The 14,998-nt window shown below is 48.3% G+C and overlaps 1 protein-coding gene across 2 annotated transcripts; it reads right to left on the bottom strand.

Moving 5' to 3' along the window:
• Positions 1-95: 95 nt before the first annotated feature.
• Positions 96-12,097, bottom strand: LOC109456143 (5-hydroxytryptamine receptor 5B). Of its 2 annotated transcripts, none has more exons than XM_088793985.1 (2): positions 11,226-12,097; positions 96-1,281 (listed from the first exon to the last, which is right to left on the bottom strand). In XM_088793985.1, exons 1-2 carry the CDS (start codon positions 11,841-11,843, stop codon positions 949-951), a joined length of 951 nt encoding a protein of 316 aa, XP_088650111.1. In that variant the 5' UTR covers positions 11,844-12,097; the 3' UTR covers positions 96-948. The 2 variants fall into 2 exon arrangements, with proteins under 2 accessions (XP_088650111.1, XP_019603783.3); XM_019748224.3 differs by having other exon boundaries at positions 11,067-12,097.
• Positions 12,098-14,998: the final 2,901 nt, after the last annotated feature.

A 14,998-nucleotide genomic window follows, 5' to 3' on the forward strand; every position in this document is an offset into this window, starting at 1 on the left:
ATGTGTGTAGATTAGCTAGGTGACAGATATAGATGATAGATAGTAAACAGATAGGCATGTATACACACATACATGAATGATTCTGAGCCTAGAAATGAATGCTTCAAAGGTATTTTTATTACACATATACAAGTCAGTATGGTGAAGTAACGGGGAAATTCCTCACAGCTGCTCTCTGTGTGGTCCAGAAGTGGAGCAAAGACCTCTCCAGGGGTTCTGGATGGTGGCTGCACACTGAAATCACCTGGGGAGCTTTAAAAGCACTGCTGCCTGGGTCTCACTCCCCAGAAATGCCCATTTAATTGATCTAAAAAGCAACCTATGCATCCAGCAGTCTGTCACGGACCAAAAAAAAAAGTCTCCAGAGAACTTAATATATAAGTTACCAAACCTGTTTCTTTGAAAACCCGATTCAGTAGAAGTGAGTTTCAGTGAACACTTTTTTAAGACAAAACTTGAGATGATCTTCATCCCACAAACTGAGATACACTTTTGGGGAAATGGGTTGAATTAGGTTAATAAAGAGTCACGGAAGGACTGTTTCACAAAGGAGACAGTCTCCTCAGTGGGCCACAGATCTCTGAGGAATATGGTATTAGACAAAGGGAAGGCAAATCAGCTTTGACTCTGTCAATTCCAACCAAGTAGCAGTCACTGCCTAAAGTGCTGTCTGGAACAGATTCGGAAGCCGAGTTCCCGCTCAGTGAGGAAATGCGCCGTGATTGGTTAGCCATGTCTGCCACACATACGGGAATGGGAGTCACCGCACACAAGCCACACATGGGCTGCCTTTGGCACTGCTGTTCTCCAGTCCAGGCCCAGTGCTATGGCTCTCAACGTCACTGACACTCAGTGGTGGGGGAAGGAAGGCTCCAGGAGGACTGGGAAGGGGAGAAATCCAAAGTCCCTCCCCACAACTCTCCGTGCATGTCTCTCCAAGCCCTGTGTTCATCTCTGCTTGGTAAAGAGGCTTTTGAAGGCATTGTTGTAGTTCTTGTTAAACGCTGTGTAAATCAGGGGGTTGAAGAAAGAATTGGAGTAGCCGAGCCACAGGAATATGCTTTTCCAGATGGGGGGTAGGCTGCACGCACAGAGGGGGCTGATGAGCTCCGTCAGGAAGAAGGGGATCCAGCACAGCACAAACACGCCAATGAGAATGCCCACCATCAGGGCCGCCCGCTTCTCCTTCTGCTCCCTCCACGAGTCCCCACCCACCTGAAAGGCCACCGTTGGACGCCGCACAGTGAACACCATCTCAGCCTCATGAGGTGCCTCCTTCTCCTGGAACAAAGGGAGCATGGTATTAAAAAGTAAAACAACACTGGATGAGTCGTGACATGAGGCTACTCCAGTCTCGGCCACCACCTCCCCTGCAGCCCTACTTGAGATGCATTTATACCATAATCCATTAAAAAATATTAGGTGAAAAGGCTCCTGAAACTGTAGGTTTCTTCAGGGAGAGTGGCAATCCCCACAATGTCAGCTAATCTGATATAAAAAGGGAGAGAGGCAGTTAAGAGCCTGGGCACCTGGGCGTCAGACCCAGGCTTGAGTCCCATCTCCATAGACTATGTCCCCCTCTATGAAGCTTGGTGACCAGAGTCCCGTCCGCCTTCCATAAGGTGTCATGAAGATGAATTGGGAATGTGCGTTGGGTGCCCAGCACAACCCCTGGCCCATGCACTCACCCATTCAACACTCATGGAGTGGGCTTGGGGCTGGGACTAGGACCCCCAAATAGAACAGATGCAAGCCTGCCCCTCACAAAGTTCACAGCTGGAAAGGCAGCCTGTAAACAGTAATATTGCAATAAATTATTTAACTACTGTGTTAAATGAATTCAGTGTAAGTTATGGGACAATTCTGTATTGCCTAGCTGCAAAAAACAAACTGTAAATGCTTTTGTGGTAATAATTAGCTGCCATTTAAGGAGACCCAGCACAGGCTCCACCCCTCACAGCCACCCTGTGGTTAACACCTCTTCACCTCCCAAGTCTCAGCCTAAAGGCTACCAACGCTGAGTGGCCTTCCTGACGCTCCCAAACGTATCTCCCTGTTTGGTGCCGTGTTCTCCTCTTGCAGCCATTTGTGTGATGTTGGGTGTGATGTCTGGTCCAAGCTCTCCCTTGTACACTGTCTGTCTGGCAGCAGCGCCTGGCACCAGGTAGGTGCCCAGGAAATAGCTGCTGAATTAATGATGAATTTTACAACAGAATGGTCTATAACTGTGTGTCTTCCTTTTCGGAATGCTGCCAGGCATGGCCGTAAATGCCACGGAACACACACAGGAAAGAGGCTCCCAGGCAAGGGCTGTGTCTGGTTAGACACGACCAGATGCAGCCATCAGGACAGACACACGACCGACCGTGCGGACTGCACAGTGGGCATTCACATTCACTTGTCTTCTCACGCAGGTCACCGTGGCCCAAGCCAAGCAGGTGGACAGGTTCCCAGGTGGCCTGACTGAGGCAAACCCAGGACTCCGCACTCAGCACTGCCTGCAAATCCAGGGTCTTCTACTTCCCCCACCACCCCGGGTTCTGTTAGTACAGGCCACTAACTTGGCCTGAAAACAGATCATGAAGGTGTGGACAAAAAAGAGTCCTTTTCTTTGCAAGTGCTCACAGCATCCTGTGCCAGCTACTTGGAGAGAGAGTATTGGAAAGGCAAGTGACTCCAGCAACAGAACAAACTGCAGTCCCTTCTCTCACACCCCCCGGCCCCCTCCTAAGGCCTGGCGTGGCAGACCGCACCCCCAGGGTGGGGGGCATCTAGAGCTCCCTCTTGAATAAGCCCCCCAAGCTTCCCCAGTCCTCCCACAGGCAGGGGGGAGCTGCATGTCACCTTCCCCCATTTGCAAATAGTACCAACCAGTTCCCTCAGAGCAGACCATCATCAAGTCACGAAAGGAAGTCCCAGGATCCAACCTGGCTTCCTGAAATCACCCTGTGAATCTTTAGCCGTCTGTTGTCGGGAGGGAAAAGTATTATCAGAGCACGAGAGGAAGTGGAAGGTACTTTGTTTTCCTCCCACTAAGCTCACTGACAGTCACTTTTCCAGCCATTTCTCTGCTGACCTACACGATCTCGCAGGCACTTGACTTCCTCTACTGGGTAATGCAAATCCCAAATCCTTGTTACGCTATTGAAGTGAAGAAATGGGGTGAATTCGGTTCAAAGAATCTTTGGGGAAGAGAAACAAGGCAAGTGCACTGATTAAACAGGTTAAACCACTGCAGCATTCAGCAGAGTCTACCTTTACTCCACCAGGGTGTCTGTTTGCTTAGAAGTCTGTGTTGACAGCTTTTCACCTGAGCCTGCTATGCCCTGTGCAGGGTGACGCTAGAAGACAATGCTTCCAGAAACAGACTCAAAGAAAATGAGTCAATCAGGGATGATTCTGGTTTGCTGAGAGACTGACTCGTTTGGCTTTTCTCATTGGAAATGCAATACCTAGTAGAATACCAAAAGACCTAAAGAAGAACAACACCCAAGAATCTACTGTAACACAGACACTATGCTAAGTGCTTGTCATGGAGGACTCATCATCCCCACACCAAACCTTTAAGGCAGTATTATTATTATTACTATTATTATCACTATTTTACTGTTGAAAAAACACTCTGAGAGGTTAAATACCTTGTCCAAGGTCACAGAGGTGTTTATTTATTGTTAGATCTGATGCCAAACATGAGTAATTGGAAGCCACGACCCCATTCTTAACCCCTACTTGTTATTCTCACCTTAAGTAAAAGTAATCCATCTGAATGGGTTCCCACAGAACCTGTTTTAAGGATCCTATGTGTGCTTGGGATGCTTTCAGAACAGACCTCCATCCAGTAAGCAGCAACTGGCTCGGGGGCCATCCCTGAGTTTCTCATCTTTCCTCTGTGGTCTTTGACATATGTCTAGTACTTGGCTAGGTGGTTCCACACCCCATCTTAGTTATAATAGCAACCATGTAAGGAAGGAATGAGGAAACCAAGGCTCAGGTCAAGTTAGTGATTAGATAGGATACGATTCTGAGCCCCAATTCTCCATCTCTAACCATGAACCTTTTCTGTATCGTAGACTTACTGTGAGGGTTACAGGGAGACAGTAGTATATAGTAGGACCTCATAAATGTCTGGTTCATGTCCACCTTTCACTTCCCTCTCTTCTAAGAAAAACTCCAGCTACCACAGAAGGAACCTACGGACATTTATAATCCTCTGAAGTTGTCAGGTAAACATCCAAATATGAAATAGAAAGGGAGAGCCGAAAGAAGAATGGTTCCCCATCACTGTGGAACTACCAGTCTGCACTCTGACCACACAGCTCAGGCATCCTGTATGGCAAGACTCTCCACAAGGCTGGTGTCGGGGCAACCACATAACCCTAGTGGCTAATGACGCCTTACAACATCTGCGGACATTGAGAGACTTCTGATACTGGTTCAAGGTGCTCTGGCTTATAACTGGAATTCCCTGTTTCGAACCAGAGCTCAGCAGGTCAGGACTTGGAATAACTGGGGTCCATTCTCTCTGCCCAAGGTTCACGGAGATAACTAAGATGCAAGTCTCATTTCTCTAAGACACTTTAAAGAGATAACTAATCAAAATAGCCCCTCAAAGTAAACAGAAGCTGGCTAGCTGATCTGACAAACTAGAACAGGAGCGTTTCTCAGCTGCTGCTCTTGTACAAAATAAACCAAGGAAATAAATTAAAGATGTTTTCTTGTAAAAAATAAAAGTAGAGCGCTGCTAGGCTAGGCTTGAAGAAAATTAATTTTCTCTTCAGTGTAATTATATACACAACAGATTATAACTTTGCTAAGCTCTTGGGTATGATCATACATAAAGTATAATTGCTATATTCTTGTATTTGAAAAACATGGATTTTTATTGGGAGTTTAGTCACTATGGGATGGCTAAGGACCTACGGGAGTTAATGCTCAGAAGTGGCAATGTAATCAAGTGTGTTAATTAAAGTTAGACTACATTTGTGTTTTCAGCTCTACTATCATCTGAGCTACAGTCATCCCCCTTTATGTATGGATGCCAATGAAAGGTCCTCTGCCGAGGCAAGCGTTCTTAGCCTCAGGTCCCTGGACTGCCAGTCCAGAGATTCTTGGCACAAGTGGAGGGTGTAATGGAGAGACGGGAGGTTTTGCCTTCTGTACACACGTTGTCCAGCCTCAGTGTTCTGATGTGCCCGAGGACCAGTGCTCTACCTCAGAGAGGACCAGTGCCCTACCTCAGAGAGTCCAGCACTGGATGCAATGGCTGCATCCTCGGGAGAGCCAGTGGGGAAGAAAGGCTCAACATCAGTCTCCAGCGATGGGCTTCAGGGAGTGCCCTATGCAAACTGGGCGAGCAACTCCTCCATATGTTTCTCAGTAGTAAGTCCAAGGCTTTTTTCAGTATTCAAGGAATTCTGTGACCTGCTAAAAAGTTAAGAACCATGGAGTTTGGGTCTCATTCTTCCACTGAGAAGCTCAGCCTGGTCCAAGAACTACACGGATTTCAGAAGTAGCTTATTGCAAGGTCATCAGTGAAAACACACAGTCCCTGCACATTTGTCCACATCTGCCTTCATTTCTGCCCCCTCCACTCTTCCCTGGCAATCCAGTCAGAGAGAAAAGAGCTAAAGAGGCAGGATGAACATAATAACGTAAGGGGAACAAGGGTGAAGTTTATAGAGAGGGAAGGCCAGGAATGTTTCTGAAGATGTAGTGAAAATGCTCCTTGGTGCACCCAAGAATTTCTGTACACTCTCAGACAATGAGGTGCCAATCCTAAAAGAATCAAACCGTGAAACCAGAATGTTTTGTTACCACGGATATAATTTATTTCACTAAATTTCATTTCCTAAAGCTAAAATAACCTTGCAGTCTGGCATGGGAATGTGTTTGAGCCCTCAGTTCTTTTAATAGAATCAGAATGAGAATGGTGATTTTCTGCCGCCCTCTTCCCATATCTGAGTTCTGACTGAATGAACCATGGTCCTATATGCAGTTCCATCCACAAGCCCATCAGCTGCTTAGTCTTTGGGATGGTCCAGATGACAACCAAACGTTGGACAAGTGACAAAAACATAAAGGGCTCTGTACTTATTTCAGGTTGCTCGGGGCTGATATACTGCATGCTTATGGCACTGGCTATTGTTAATATAGATGGTTGGCTTAGAAAGCCAAATATTTTGTAATATAATATTATCTAAAACTTAGATCCAAGTTGTCACAAACCCTAAAGCTCAATACTACACATCTATCCTGCCCTTTACAGTTTATAAAGTGCTTTCCTATTCACTATTCAGTCTTTCAGCACCACTGTACTCTGGACAGGCTTCTAGCAGAGCTCCTATAAAACTTTATTGCATTTATAACTCTATAATTATGGTCTACTAAAATTAATCCCTGGAGAGCAGAAACCTTGCTTGCTCGTTCTTTGAAAACCTGAGGCTACCACATTCCTGATACGTAGGTCAGTAAAAATCAGTCATTTTGAACACCATCTGCATATCTTATTGTGGTGTGAAAAATCTGTCACCAAGGTCACTGACACTTCTTCCCAAGATGGAGCCTAATTCCCCGTCCCTTGAGTGTGGGCAGGAGGTAGCGATGCACTATAATGAATAGACTAAGGGAAGTGATCTTACGTAACTTCTGAGACTAGGCCAAAGAGGCACTATAGTGTCCTGCCTCATTCTTGGATAAGGGGGAGCCAGCTGCCATGTTGTGATGACACTCAGGCAGCCCTATGCCAACAACCATGTGAGTGAGCCATCTTGGAAGCAGAGTCTCCAGCCCCAGTCAAACCTTGGAATGACTGCTGCCCCATCTACCATCTTGGCTGCAACCATAAGAGGCCTGTAATGCAGGGCAGCCTGCGGGGTCTCTGCTCCCGCTCCCCACATAAGAACGCAGGATATGGTGAGGCCAGAAAGGAACACCCACGGAGCCATAGGTAGGGGAGTCATACCACTATAGTCTCACTGGAGGCTGGATTCACACGACGTGCGACCTGCTGCCCACTTTTCTGCCAACTGACTGACTCCCCCTCCCCAGTGCAGCTGCGGCAGTTATATTAGTGGCCAGTGGCTCAATGGTTACAGCTGACAGCCAACTAGCCACAGCTGATGGCCATCTACTACCCAAGCCAGCACCTTTCCACGTGAGGCCAAGAGCCTGGAAACTGCAGTCCTGGCTCTGTCCCCAAAGGCCTCAGGCAGAACCCCCAGCTACGTTCTCAGTTCCCAATGCCTGACCCACAGACACGTTTGTTGTTTTAAGCTACTAAACATTGGGGTAATTTGTTACACAAGCAATAAATAATTAATCCACCTATGATGGTAACAGCAGTAAGAGGAATACAATACTAATTTATTACGTAAAAGTTGTAAGAGGAATTTTTAAAACTAATGAAAATAATATAGCAGCTATCATTTATGGTTTGTATTTTAAATACTCCATATACACTAATATCTCTTGTACTCATCACAAAAATATTACGAGGCAGGTAGCAATATTTCCACTTTACCTACAGGGATATGCAGACTTAGATTAAATCACTTGGCTAAAGCGCTAACAAGTAGCACAAAAAGAAAGGAAATCCAGGTCTCATATACTCATTACTGTTATATTCATTTTTCTTCTAATTTTAAAAGAAATTAAGCCATTTCCATGGACCCCTGAAAGTACTGTGGCTCTCAGTAGTGGGCCTACTGTGCCTAAGTAGGTTCTGGTGTCAATGGCAATCAAACAATTGAAAAGAAAAAAATGTTGATGTCCTATTTTAAAAGCCAAATAAATCATCTCTATTGACTTTGCTTTTTTTGTTTTCTTCTAACCATTGAAGGGCATAGGGTGGTAAAAAACAATCCTAACCCACGGAGGTTACTTTGGGGGCAGAATATACTGAATATGTGATGCTCAGCCTAGGAGGTTGAAACAAAGGATGGTGGGGTAGAAATGAACCCTGTCTCCTGAGAGAAGTGGGCAGGGCCTGTGCTCCGCTGTGTTCAGCTCTCTTGGAAAGGCAAGTTCACCAAGGGTGCGTGGTTTTGAGATCCTGCTCCCCATGCCCCACCACGGCTGGGATTTGACTGCCTCTGTCCTGTGAAGGTGAGATCCTGTGAGCAGCGGGACAGTGCTCAGAAGTTCAGTTTCTGGAGACAGCATGGAGTCGTGACAACATAATGAAAAAGGCAGTGACTTTAGATCTGGTACAAACTTCAGCTTCTTCAGACCCAACAACTGTAGATGGTCTTGGATGAACTAACTTCATGGCACCTTAGTTTTATCGTCTGTAAAATGAGGGCTGTGTGGCAAACACAGCACTCCCCTAGATTTCACAGCCAGTGGCTGGCCAATGGACTGTGAATGGAAGTGACATATGTCCACTTCAGGGCTGCTATACAGTAGTCTCCCTTATCAGAGGGGAATATGTTCCAAGACCCTCAGTGGATGCCTGAAACCTCGGGTGGTACCAAACCCCATATATATTATGTTTGTTCCTATACAGCCGGTCCTTGAATAACACCATTTCATTCAACGTGACTTTGTTATAATGTTGATGAGATGCGGTAGGAATCTAACTCTTGTTTATATCAATTAGCCTGTGGTAAAACTGTGGTTTCCTTATACTGCATTTCACTTAACGTTGAAGAACCTATTGATGAGCTTCAGTGAGGACTTATTGTACATACATACCTTTTCACTTAAAGGAAGCACTTTATGACTTCTCTTTGGCATACTGAATTGCCAGCATCACTACTCTTGTGCTTTGGGGCCATTATTAAGTAAAATAAGGGCGATACCATGACAGTTGATCTGATAGCGGAGATGGCTAAGTGACTAATGGGTGGGGAGCATCTACAGTGGGGATATGCTGGACAAAGGGATGATGCATGTCCTGGGCATGATGGAGTAGGGCGGCATGAGATTTCATCAGGCTACTAAGAATGGCATGCGATTTAAAACTTATGAATTGTTTATTTCTGGAACTTTCCATTGAATATTTTCAGGCTGCAGTTGACCTCTAGTAACTGAAACCACGGAAAGCAGAACTGCAGATAATGGGGGGAGCTACTGTATCTCCACAGCAACCCTTGAAACCACATGTTCAAAACAGCAGAGCTAAAAAATGACAAGTGGCCCAGACCCATGAGTTTCTTCCTGGGAGAGAGCTATGCAGGGGGGCCATCAGACCACGCTAAACTCTGAGTACGAGTGAAATAAACTCAGCAACATTACCCAACAATTTGGGTGAAAGCTTGACGGAGCCCAAAGAAGAGGATGCTCTCCAACACCGTCTCACCCACAATCTCAGCAATACATGATTCAAGACTCTCAGCCATGACTTAGGCCACTACTATGTGTTAGAGAAGAGCACTCACAGCCCAAAGTGGGGCCAGGGCTCGTCCCCGGTCCACTGCCAGTGAATAGCTAAATGACAACACTGTCCCTGCTTCCCAGAGCTCTTTCTCCCTGCAGATGACTACCCTGGATTGGCAAGGCTCCTGTCCAGTCACCTCTTCTTTGTATCTATCACCCGCCTGAATGGGGTCTGTAAAAATGAACACTAAATTCAGGCTTGGCAAGCCTTTCTGATGTCCATTTCACCATGATTTTCTGGGTGCACATTGGATTGATGTGGCTATGAAAAGTCAGTGAGTCCTACCTCGGCAATCAGACAGAAAAGCTATCGTCACCCCAGGTATTTCCAAGGGACCTTTCAAAGAACATCAATTTTGAATAAATCTCTCTCCTAACAACACTTTCCAATTATAGTCTTGACATGCCTATTTTATGCTACAAAATTCCTCTGTCACTTAATGAAGGGGAAAAAAGGCCTGCTTTTTAAAACGTGTATTTGAATAGCCTATCTGAGTTACCTTTCCAAAATTAAAACAAAACTAACAAGAAACTTACCCTTTTTCTTTCCCCCCTCATGCTCCACCTCCCTGGTCCATATATTGGAAAGAGCAATAAGTCCTGTTATTATCCAGGACTGTGAGCCTAAGACACGCCCCTACCACCACTGCCACCAAAAGGGAAATTTGGGGCTTCCACAGAGAGGAGGGAGCTGATATCTTTTAGGGCCTGGCCAAAAGGCAGAAAGCCTCCATTTTAAATACAATGGAGAGAAGTTCTGCCAAATTCAGTCTCCTCCACCTCATTCATTTCCAAGGTTATTATCAGGCCTGTTACAGAACACTCAGCAAGGTCCTGCGGGTCACCTTACTCCAGCCAGCTCTGCCTCCACAGTGTCCCAGACATTGTGCTTCACCTTTTTGATTTCATGTGATCCTCACCAAGAGCCCTATGAGCAGGAATCGACTTGTTTAAAGATGGGGAACAGGCCCACAGAGACGAAGCAAATGCCCCAGTGTCCTGGGCTGGGATTTGAAGGCAGGGTTCTAGCTCCCTCCAAAGTAACTAGAGGAGGTTAGGATGGTGAAAGGAAAGTGACACTTGGATTCTAGTTTATCCTCCCTCCTTCAATCTTGGCAGGGAGCTGGCCAGAATTATAGTCTCTGGAATGCAGAACACGGACCAGGATGCGATGGGGACAGAAAATAAGGGATGAATGGTCACAGGAATTTGTTCATCTGCGCGATGAACTCCCCCAGCCAACCGAAGTGCCGCTTGGTCTAGATTGGACCAGGAAGTTGGCGGCTGCAGGATTCACAGGAACACATCACTCCGGGGAAAAGCATCAGAGGGCGCAGCTGATCAGACGTGCCCTCACCACTACCCAGAAACGCCGCCCCTGCAAGCCCCCTTCAGCCTCACGGTTCGGGGGTGCCAGCTCCAGCCCTGCTGTGCAGGTGCTGAAACCCTTTCCCCAGCACGCTCCAGGTACGCAGTGGCGAACCCTTCGCGTGAGCGCGGGATGCAAGTGGTGAACCCCTCGGTGTGCACTTCAGGTGAGCAGACGGCAAACTCCGCGTGCGCTGCTGGCCAACCTTTCCGCGCGCGTACCAAGTGCAAAAGCTTCCGCCGCCAACTCTCCCTTTCACCAAGCTTCCTTCTTCCCCAGCGACTCCTTTGTCCAAACCCCCACTCCTCAACGTGACCCTCACCTGCACCATGGCGGGCAACGGCAGCACAGCCCTGCGACCGCGGCCGAAGCGAAACTTGGCCGCCTTGTAGATCTTCCAGTAGACAAACAGCACGACGCCCAGCGGCAGGTAGAAGGCTCCGCAGGTAGAGAAGACGGCGTAGGAGGGTTCCTGGCTTACCTGGCAGCGCTGGAGCTCAGCGTCATAGGCCTCTCCCCAGCCAAAGAGCAGGGGAGCCAGGGCGATGAGCGCAGAGAGCGCCCAGGTGAGTGCGATCATGAGCGCAGAGGCGCGGCTGCGGGTGCGCGGCGTGTACTGCAGGTGGCGCGTGATGGTCCAGTAGCGGTCCAGGGCTACCGCTGCCACGTTCCAGATGCTGGCGGTGCAGCACAGCACGTCGAAGGAGGTCCACACGTGGCACAGGCTCCGGCCCAGCCGCCAACGCCGCGCGTCCGACAGCTCGCTCACTAGGCTCAGCGGCATCACCAGCGCTGCCACTAGCACGTCCGACACGGCCGTCGAGGCCACCAAGTTATGCGGCACACGATGGAAGGCGCGGACGCGCAGGATGGTGACCAAAACCAACAGGTTCCACAGGAAAGTGGCCGCAATCAGCAGCACCAGCAGCGTCACCACCAGCACCAGGAAGACGGAGACGGGCAGTTCTCGGCGGGGCAGAGCGGCGCCGCCTGGGGTCGACCCGACAACCCTTCCGGGACTTGGGCTGCTGCTACAGGCCTCCGGTCCCAAAGTAAGGGCGACGCTGGCGGCGGCTACCGAGAGGTTAGCGGCTTCCATAGCGCGCTGCGCAAGGTACTCCGGCACCCCCGCGGGGGACGCACGCGCGGCCCCGGGGGCTCGGCGCGGACTGGGCGGGCGGGGGCGTGGAAAGGGCCGCAGCGTACCGGGGGAAGGCAAGGAGCGGTCCAGGTCGCTCTACCCTGGTCCCTGCTTGTGCCGCAGCTCCCCCTTTGGCGCCTCTGCCTGGAGCCCTCGTGGAGCTCTTTTCCAGTGGAGAAAACTGAGAGTGGGACCCTCAGGAGCCCAGCTCCTCTCAGCCTGCCGGTCCCTCCCACCTCTCTTAGGCGTTCCCGGGGCAACCAGCTGCCCTAGGGCTGGGGATTTCGGAGCGCAGCCGAGGGTCGGTGCGCAGAGCGGGCTTGGAGAGATGTTCCCGGCTCCACCCAGGCGGCGGGTGGAGCTGGGCTGCACCAGGATGGCGGGGGCGCAGGTGGTCTGCAGAAGCTGCTAACAGAATGCAGGCCTTGACGCTGTCCCGCGGGTCTGCCCGCCTCCGCCGTGCGGAGGACACCCTAACTGCGAGAGTCTCCAGAGGAAGTTCAGAGTCGCGTAAGAATTTCATAGCCGCCACCTTCGTGGACCCCCTCGGACGGGCTTGGTGGCACGGTTTGAGCTCAGGAAACAGAGCTGAGGAGCCCGCCCCCATCCTGGACCGAGGGGAGTTTGCTTTCCTCGAGTCTGGGTCCTACCGTAAACCTGAAATAGGAGACTCAGGTATTGGAGTATATAAAACGGGAAACTCCTAATCCTGACTCCCTCTGGCCGCTTCACTAGCAGCACTGCCGCTTGGCGAGGGCTTCTTGGTGTCTTGAGAAGTTCACTCTCTGGCTCCATGCAGGAAGAATGAAGCTTCTGAGCAGCTGAGCAGAGGCCTGGGAGAGGGGGCATTTACAGCCGCTTCGCCATCCCTCACCCTGCGCCATCATATCCCTGCCCGAACTTCCAACCCCGCACCCCTTTGCGAAGGCTCACATTCCTGACTATGTCTTCCAGATCTTCATGTCCAAGTTAAGTCTGGAGTTATTTTTTTGTTGACCCTTGGGCAAAAGTAGAAGCCAGTTAGAAAGGTGAAATTCCAGGTGGCCTGTTGGCTCAGTGGTTAGAGCGCAGCACTCCTAACACCAAGGTCGCTGGTTCGATTCCCACATGGGCCAGTGAGCAGCATGCTCCATGACTAGATTGAAAACGACTTGACATGGAGCTGATGGGTCCTGGAAAAACACATTGTTCTCCAATACAAATTTTTTTTTCAAAAAGGTGAAATTCCCCTAACGTTCCACCTGGGCCCCCATCTTCAGTCTCTTACACTTAAAAAAAAAAAAAGCTCAATTATAATTAAATTAACCTAAAGCTGCATGACTTCTGTTCCTGGCAGTAGAATAGAAACATATAAAACACAGAGCGCAAACTGCCCCTTCTCTTGTTAGGGCCGCAGACGTGCGGTCATCCACTGGCTTCTTCCTAACCCTCTGGGAACATTCTCAAGCTAAGCACTGCTCAGTGCGCCCTGCACTCTGAGAGTCCGCCCCCCAGAGAGAGAGAGACTTTTTTCTGGAAAGGCCCCGGGGCTGCAGCAAGTGGAGGGGTTTTCTTCCCCTGAGCAGCCTTACCTCTGGCACTTGGGGCAGCCTCTGTGGATCTGGACCCCGCAGGATGGACACTCCAAGAACGTCCTTCTTCTTTACTCTCCCTCCCTCGTCCATTCACAAAGTAGGTACTTTCTGCTTTCTGCAAACTGTGTATGGCAGTTCTTACACACACAGACGTGACAGCGCACTCATGGGGCATGAGAAGCAACATGCAAAGAAGTCAAATACTTACAGGTATTAAAGAGAAATACTTACAGGCATTAAATGTCAAGTGGTGGAGGAAAAAAATCAGAAATAGTGAGCTCTTCACAGATCACAGAGATGGAGGAAGTTGTGGTCACAGAAGCTCTTACACTTACAGATACTGGACAAAATGAATGGAGGGTTGCACCTGCCGGGTGTGTGAATGGCTGGGGTGGAGCCAGCAGGAGATGGAATATGCAGTGTGAAAATGCCAAGGAGCAGGGTTTGAACTTGATCATGAAGAAAGCTGGAATTTGGACAATTTTGAGCAAATTGACGTGACGAAGACAATCCTTTAGAGGGAAATGATGAGTGGGCTTGAAGTAATGTCACAATAATTTCCCCCCAATTTGATTGGACAAACATTATATCAAGAGGGAATAATATAAAAAAATGCAAAAGCGTTCACGTTAACACCAATCAGATGCATGACGTGCTTTTATTCTCCTGTTTTTGCTCCTAAACATATACATTTTTTATGCCTGAAATCAATTTTTTATTTTGCGGATTTCTCAACACTTTTCATGTTGCAATATGTTCTCATCATAGGTACACTTTTTATATTGGACTGTTTATTAGGTGAAAAACTTTGAACAACTTCGGCTTTCTGAGACTCAGTTTCCTCATTTTAAAAAATGAGGATAATTATACCTGGCAGGAGATTATTATAACATTATAGTCAGATAAAGCTGATCGCACGGAGTTGAGTAAGTGTTGAATAAATAATGACTATTGCTACTATTTTGAACTTCTGGTTTAAACCTCAGATTTAGTTCTCATGTGACTTTTTTTTTATGTAGGTCATACATTTACAGTTTTAATCTCCCAAATATTTGTAACAAGAAAACACTTTCACACATTTTATTCACTTGATCTCACCCACACCCCTTTGAGGCATCATTCCCATTTGCAGATGCAGAAACAACGAGGTTTGTTGACTCGCCTTGTGACTGAGAGCCGGGACTCAGCTTTTCTGGCCTCCTGTCCCCTATTTCTTCATGACACTAAGCTGCCCTCTACACACTAGACTGGGGGTTCAGTCAGATTATTTTCATTTAACTCTTTTATAAAAATTGTTTTACATAAAAAGTGTGTGCGTCACTTTAGAAAACTATATCGTCCCAACTGTAAGTCTTGTACACTCATTCAAACTCTGTCCCTGAGCACCGCTCTCCAGCCACCCTGGCCTTGTAGTTCCTTTAACAGGACAACCGCATTCCATTCTCAGGGCTTTGGCGTGTGCTGCTTCACCTCCCCTCAGAGAGGCATGGCTCCTTCACTTCATGCTGGCATCTGTCTCAATCAGGCCTTCCAATGAAC

Source organism: Rhinolophus sinicus, chromosome 17 (genome assembly GCF_057876585.1).
Source record: "Rhinolophus sinicus isolate RSI-liver-muscle chromosome 17, RSI-T2T, whole genome shotgun sequence".
NCBI classification, from domain to species: domain Eukaryota; kingdom Metazoa; phylum Chordata; class Mammalia; order Chiroptera; family Rhinolophidae; genus Rhinolophus; species Rhinolophus sinicus.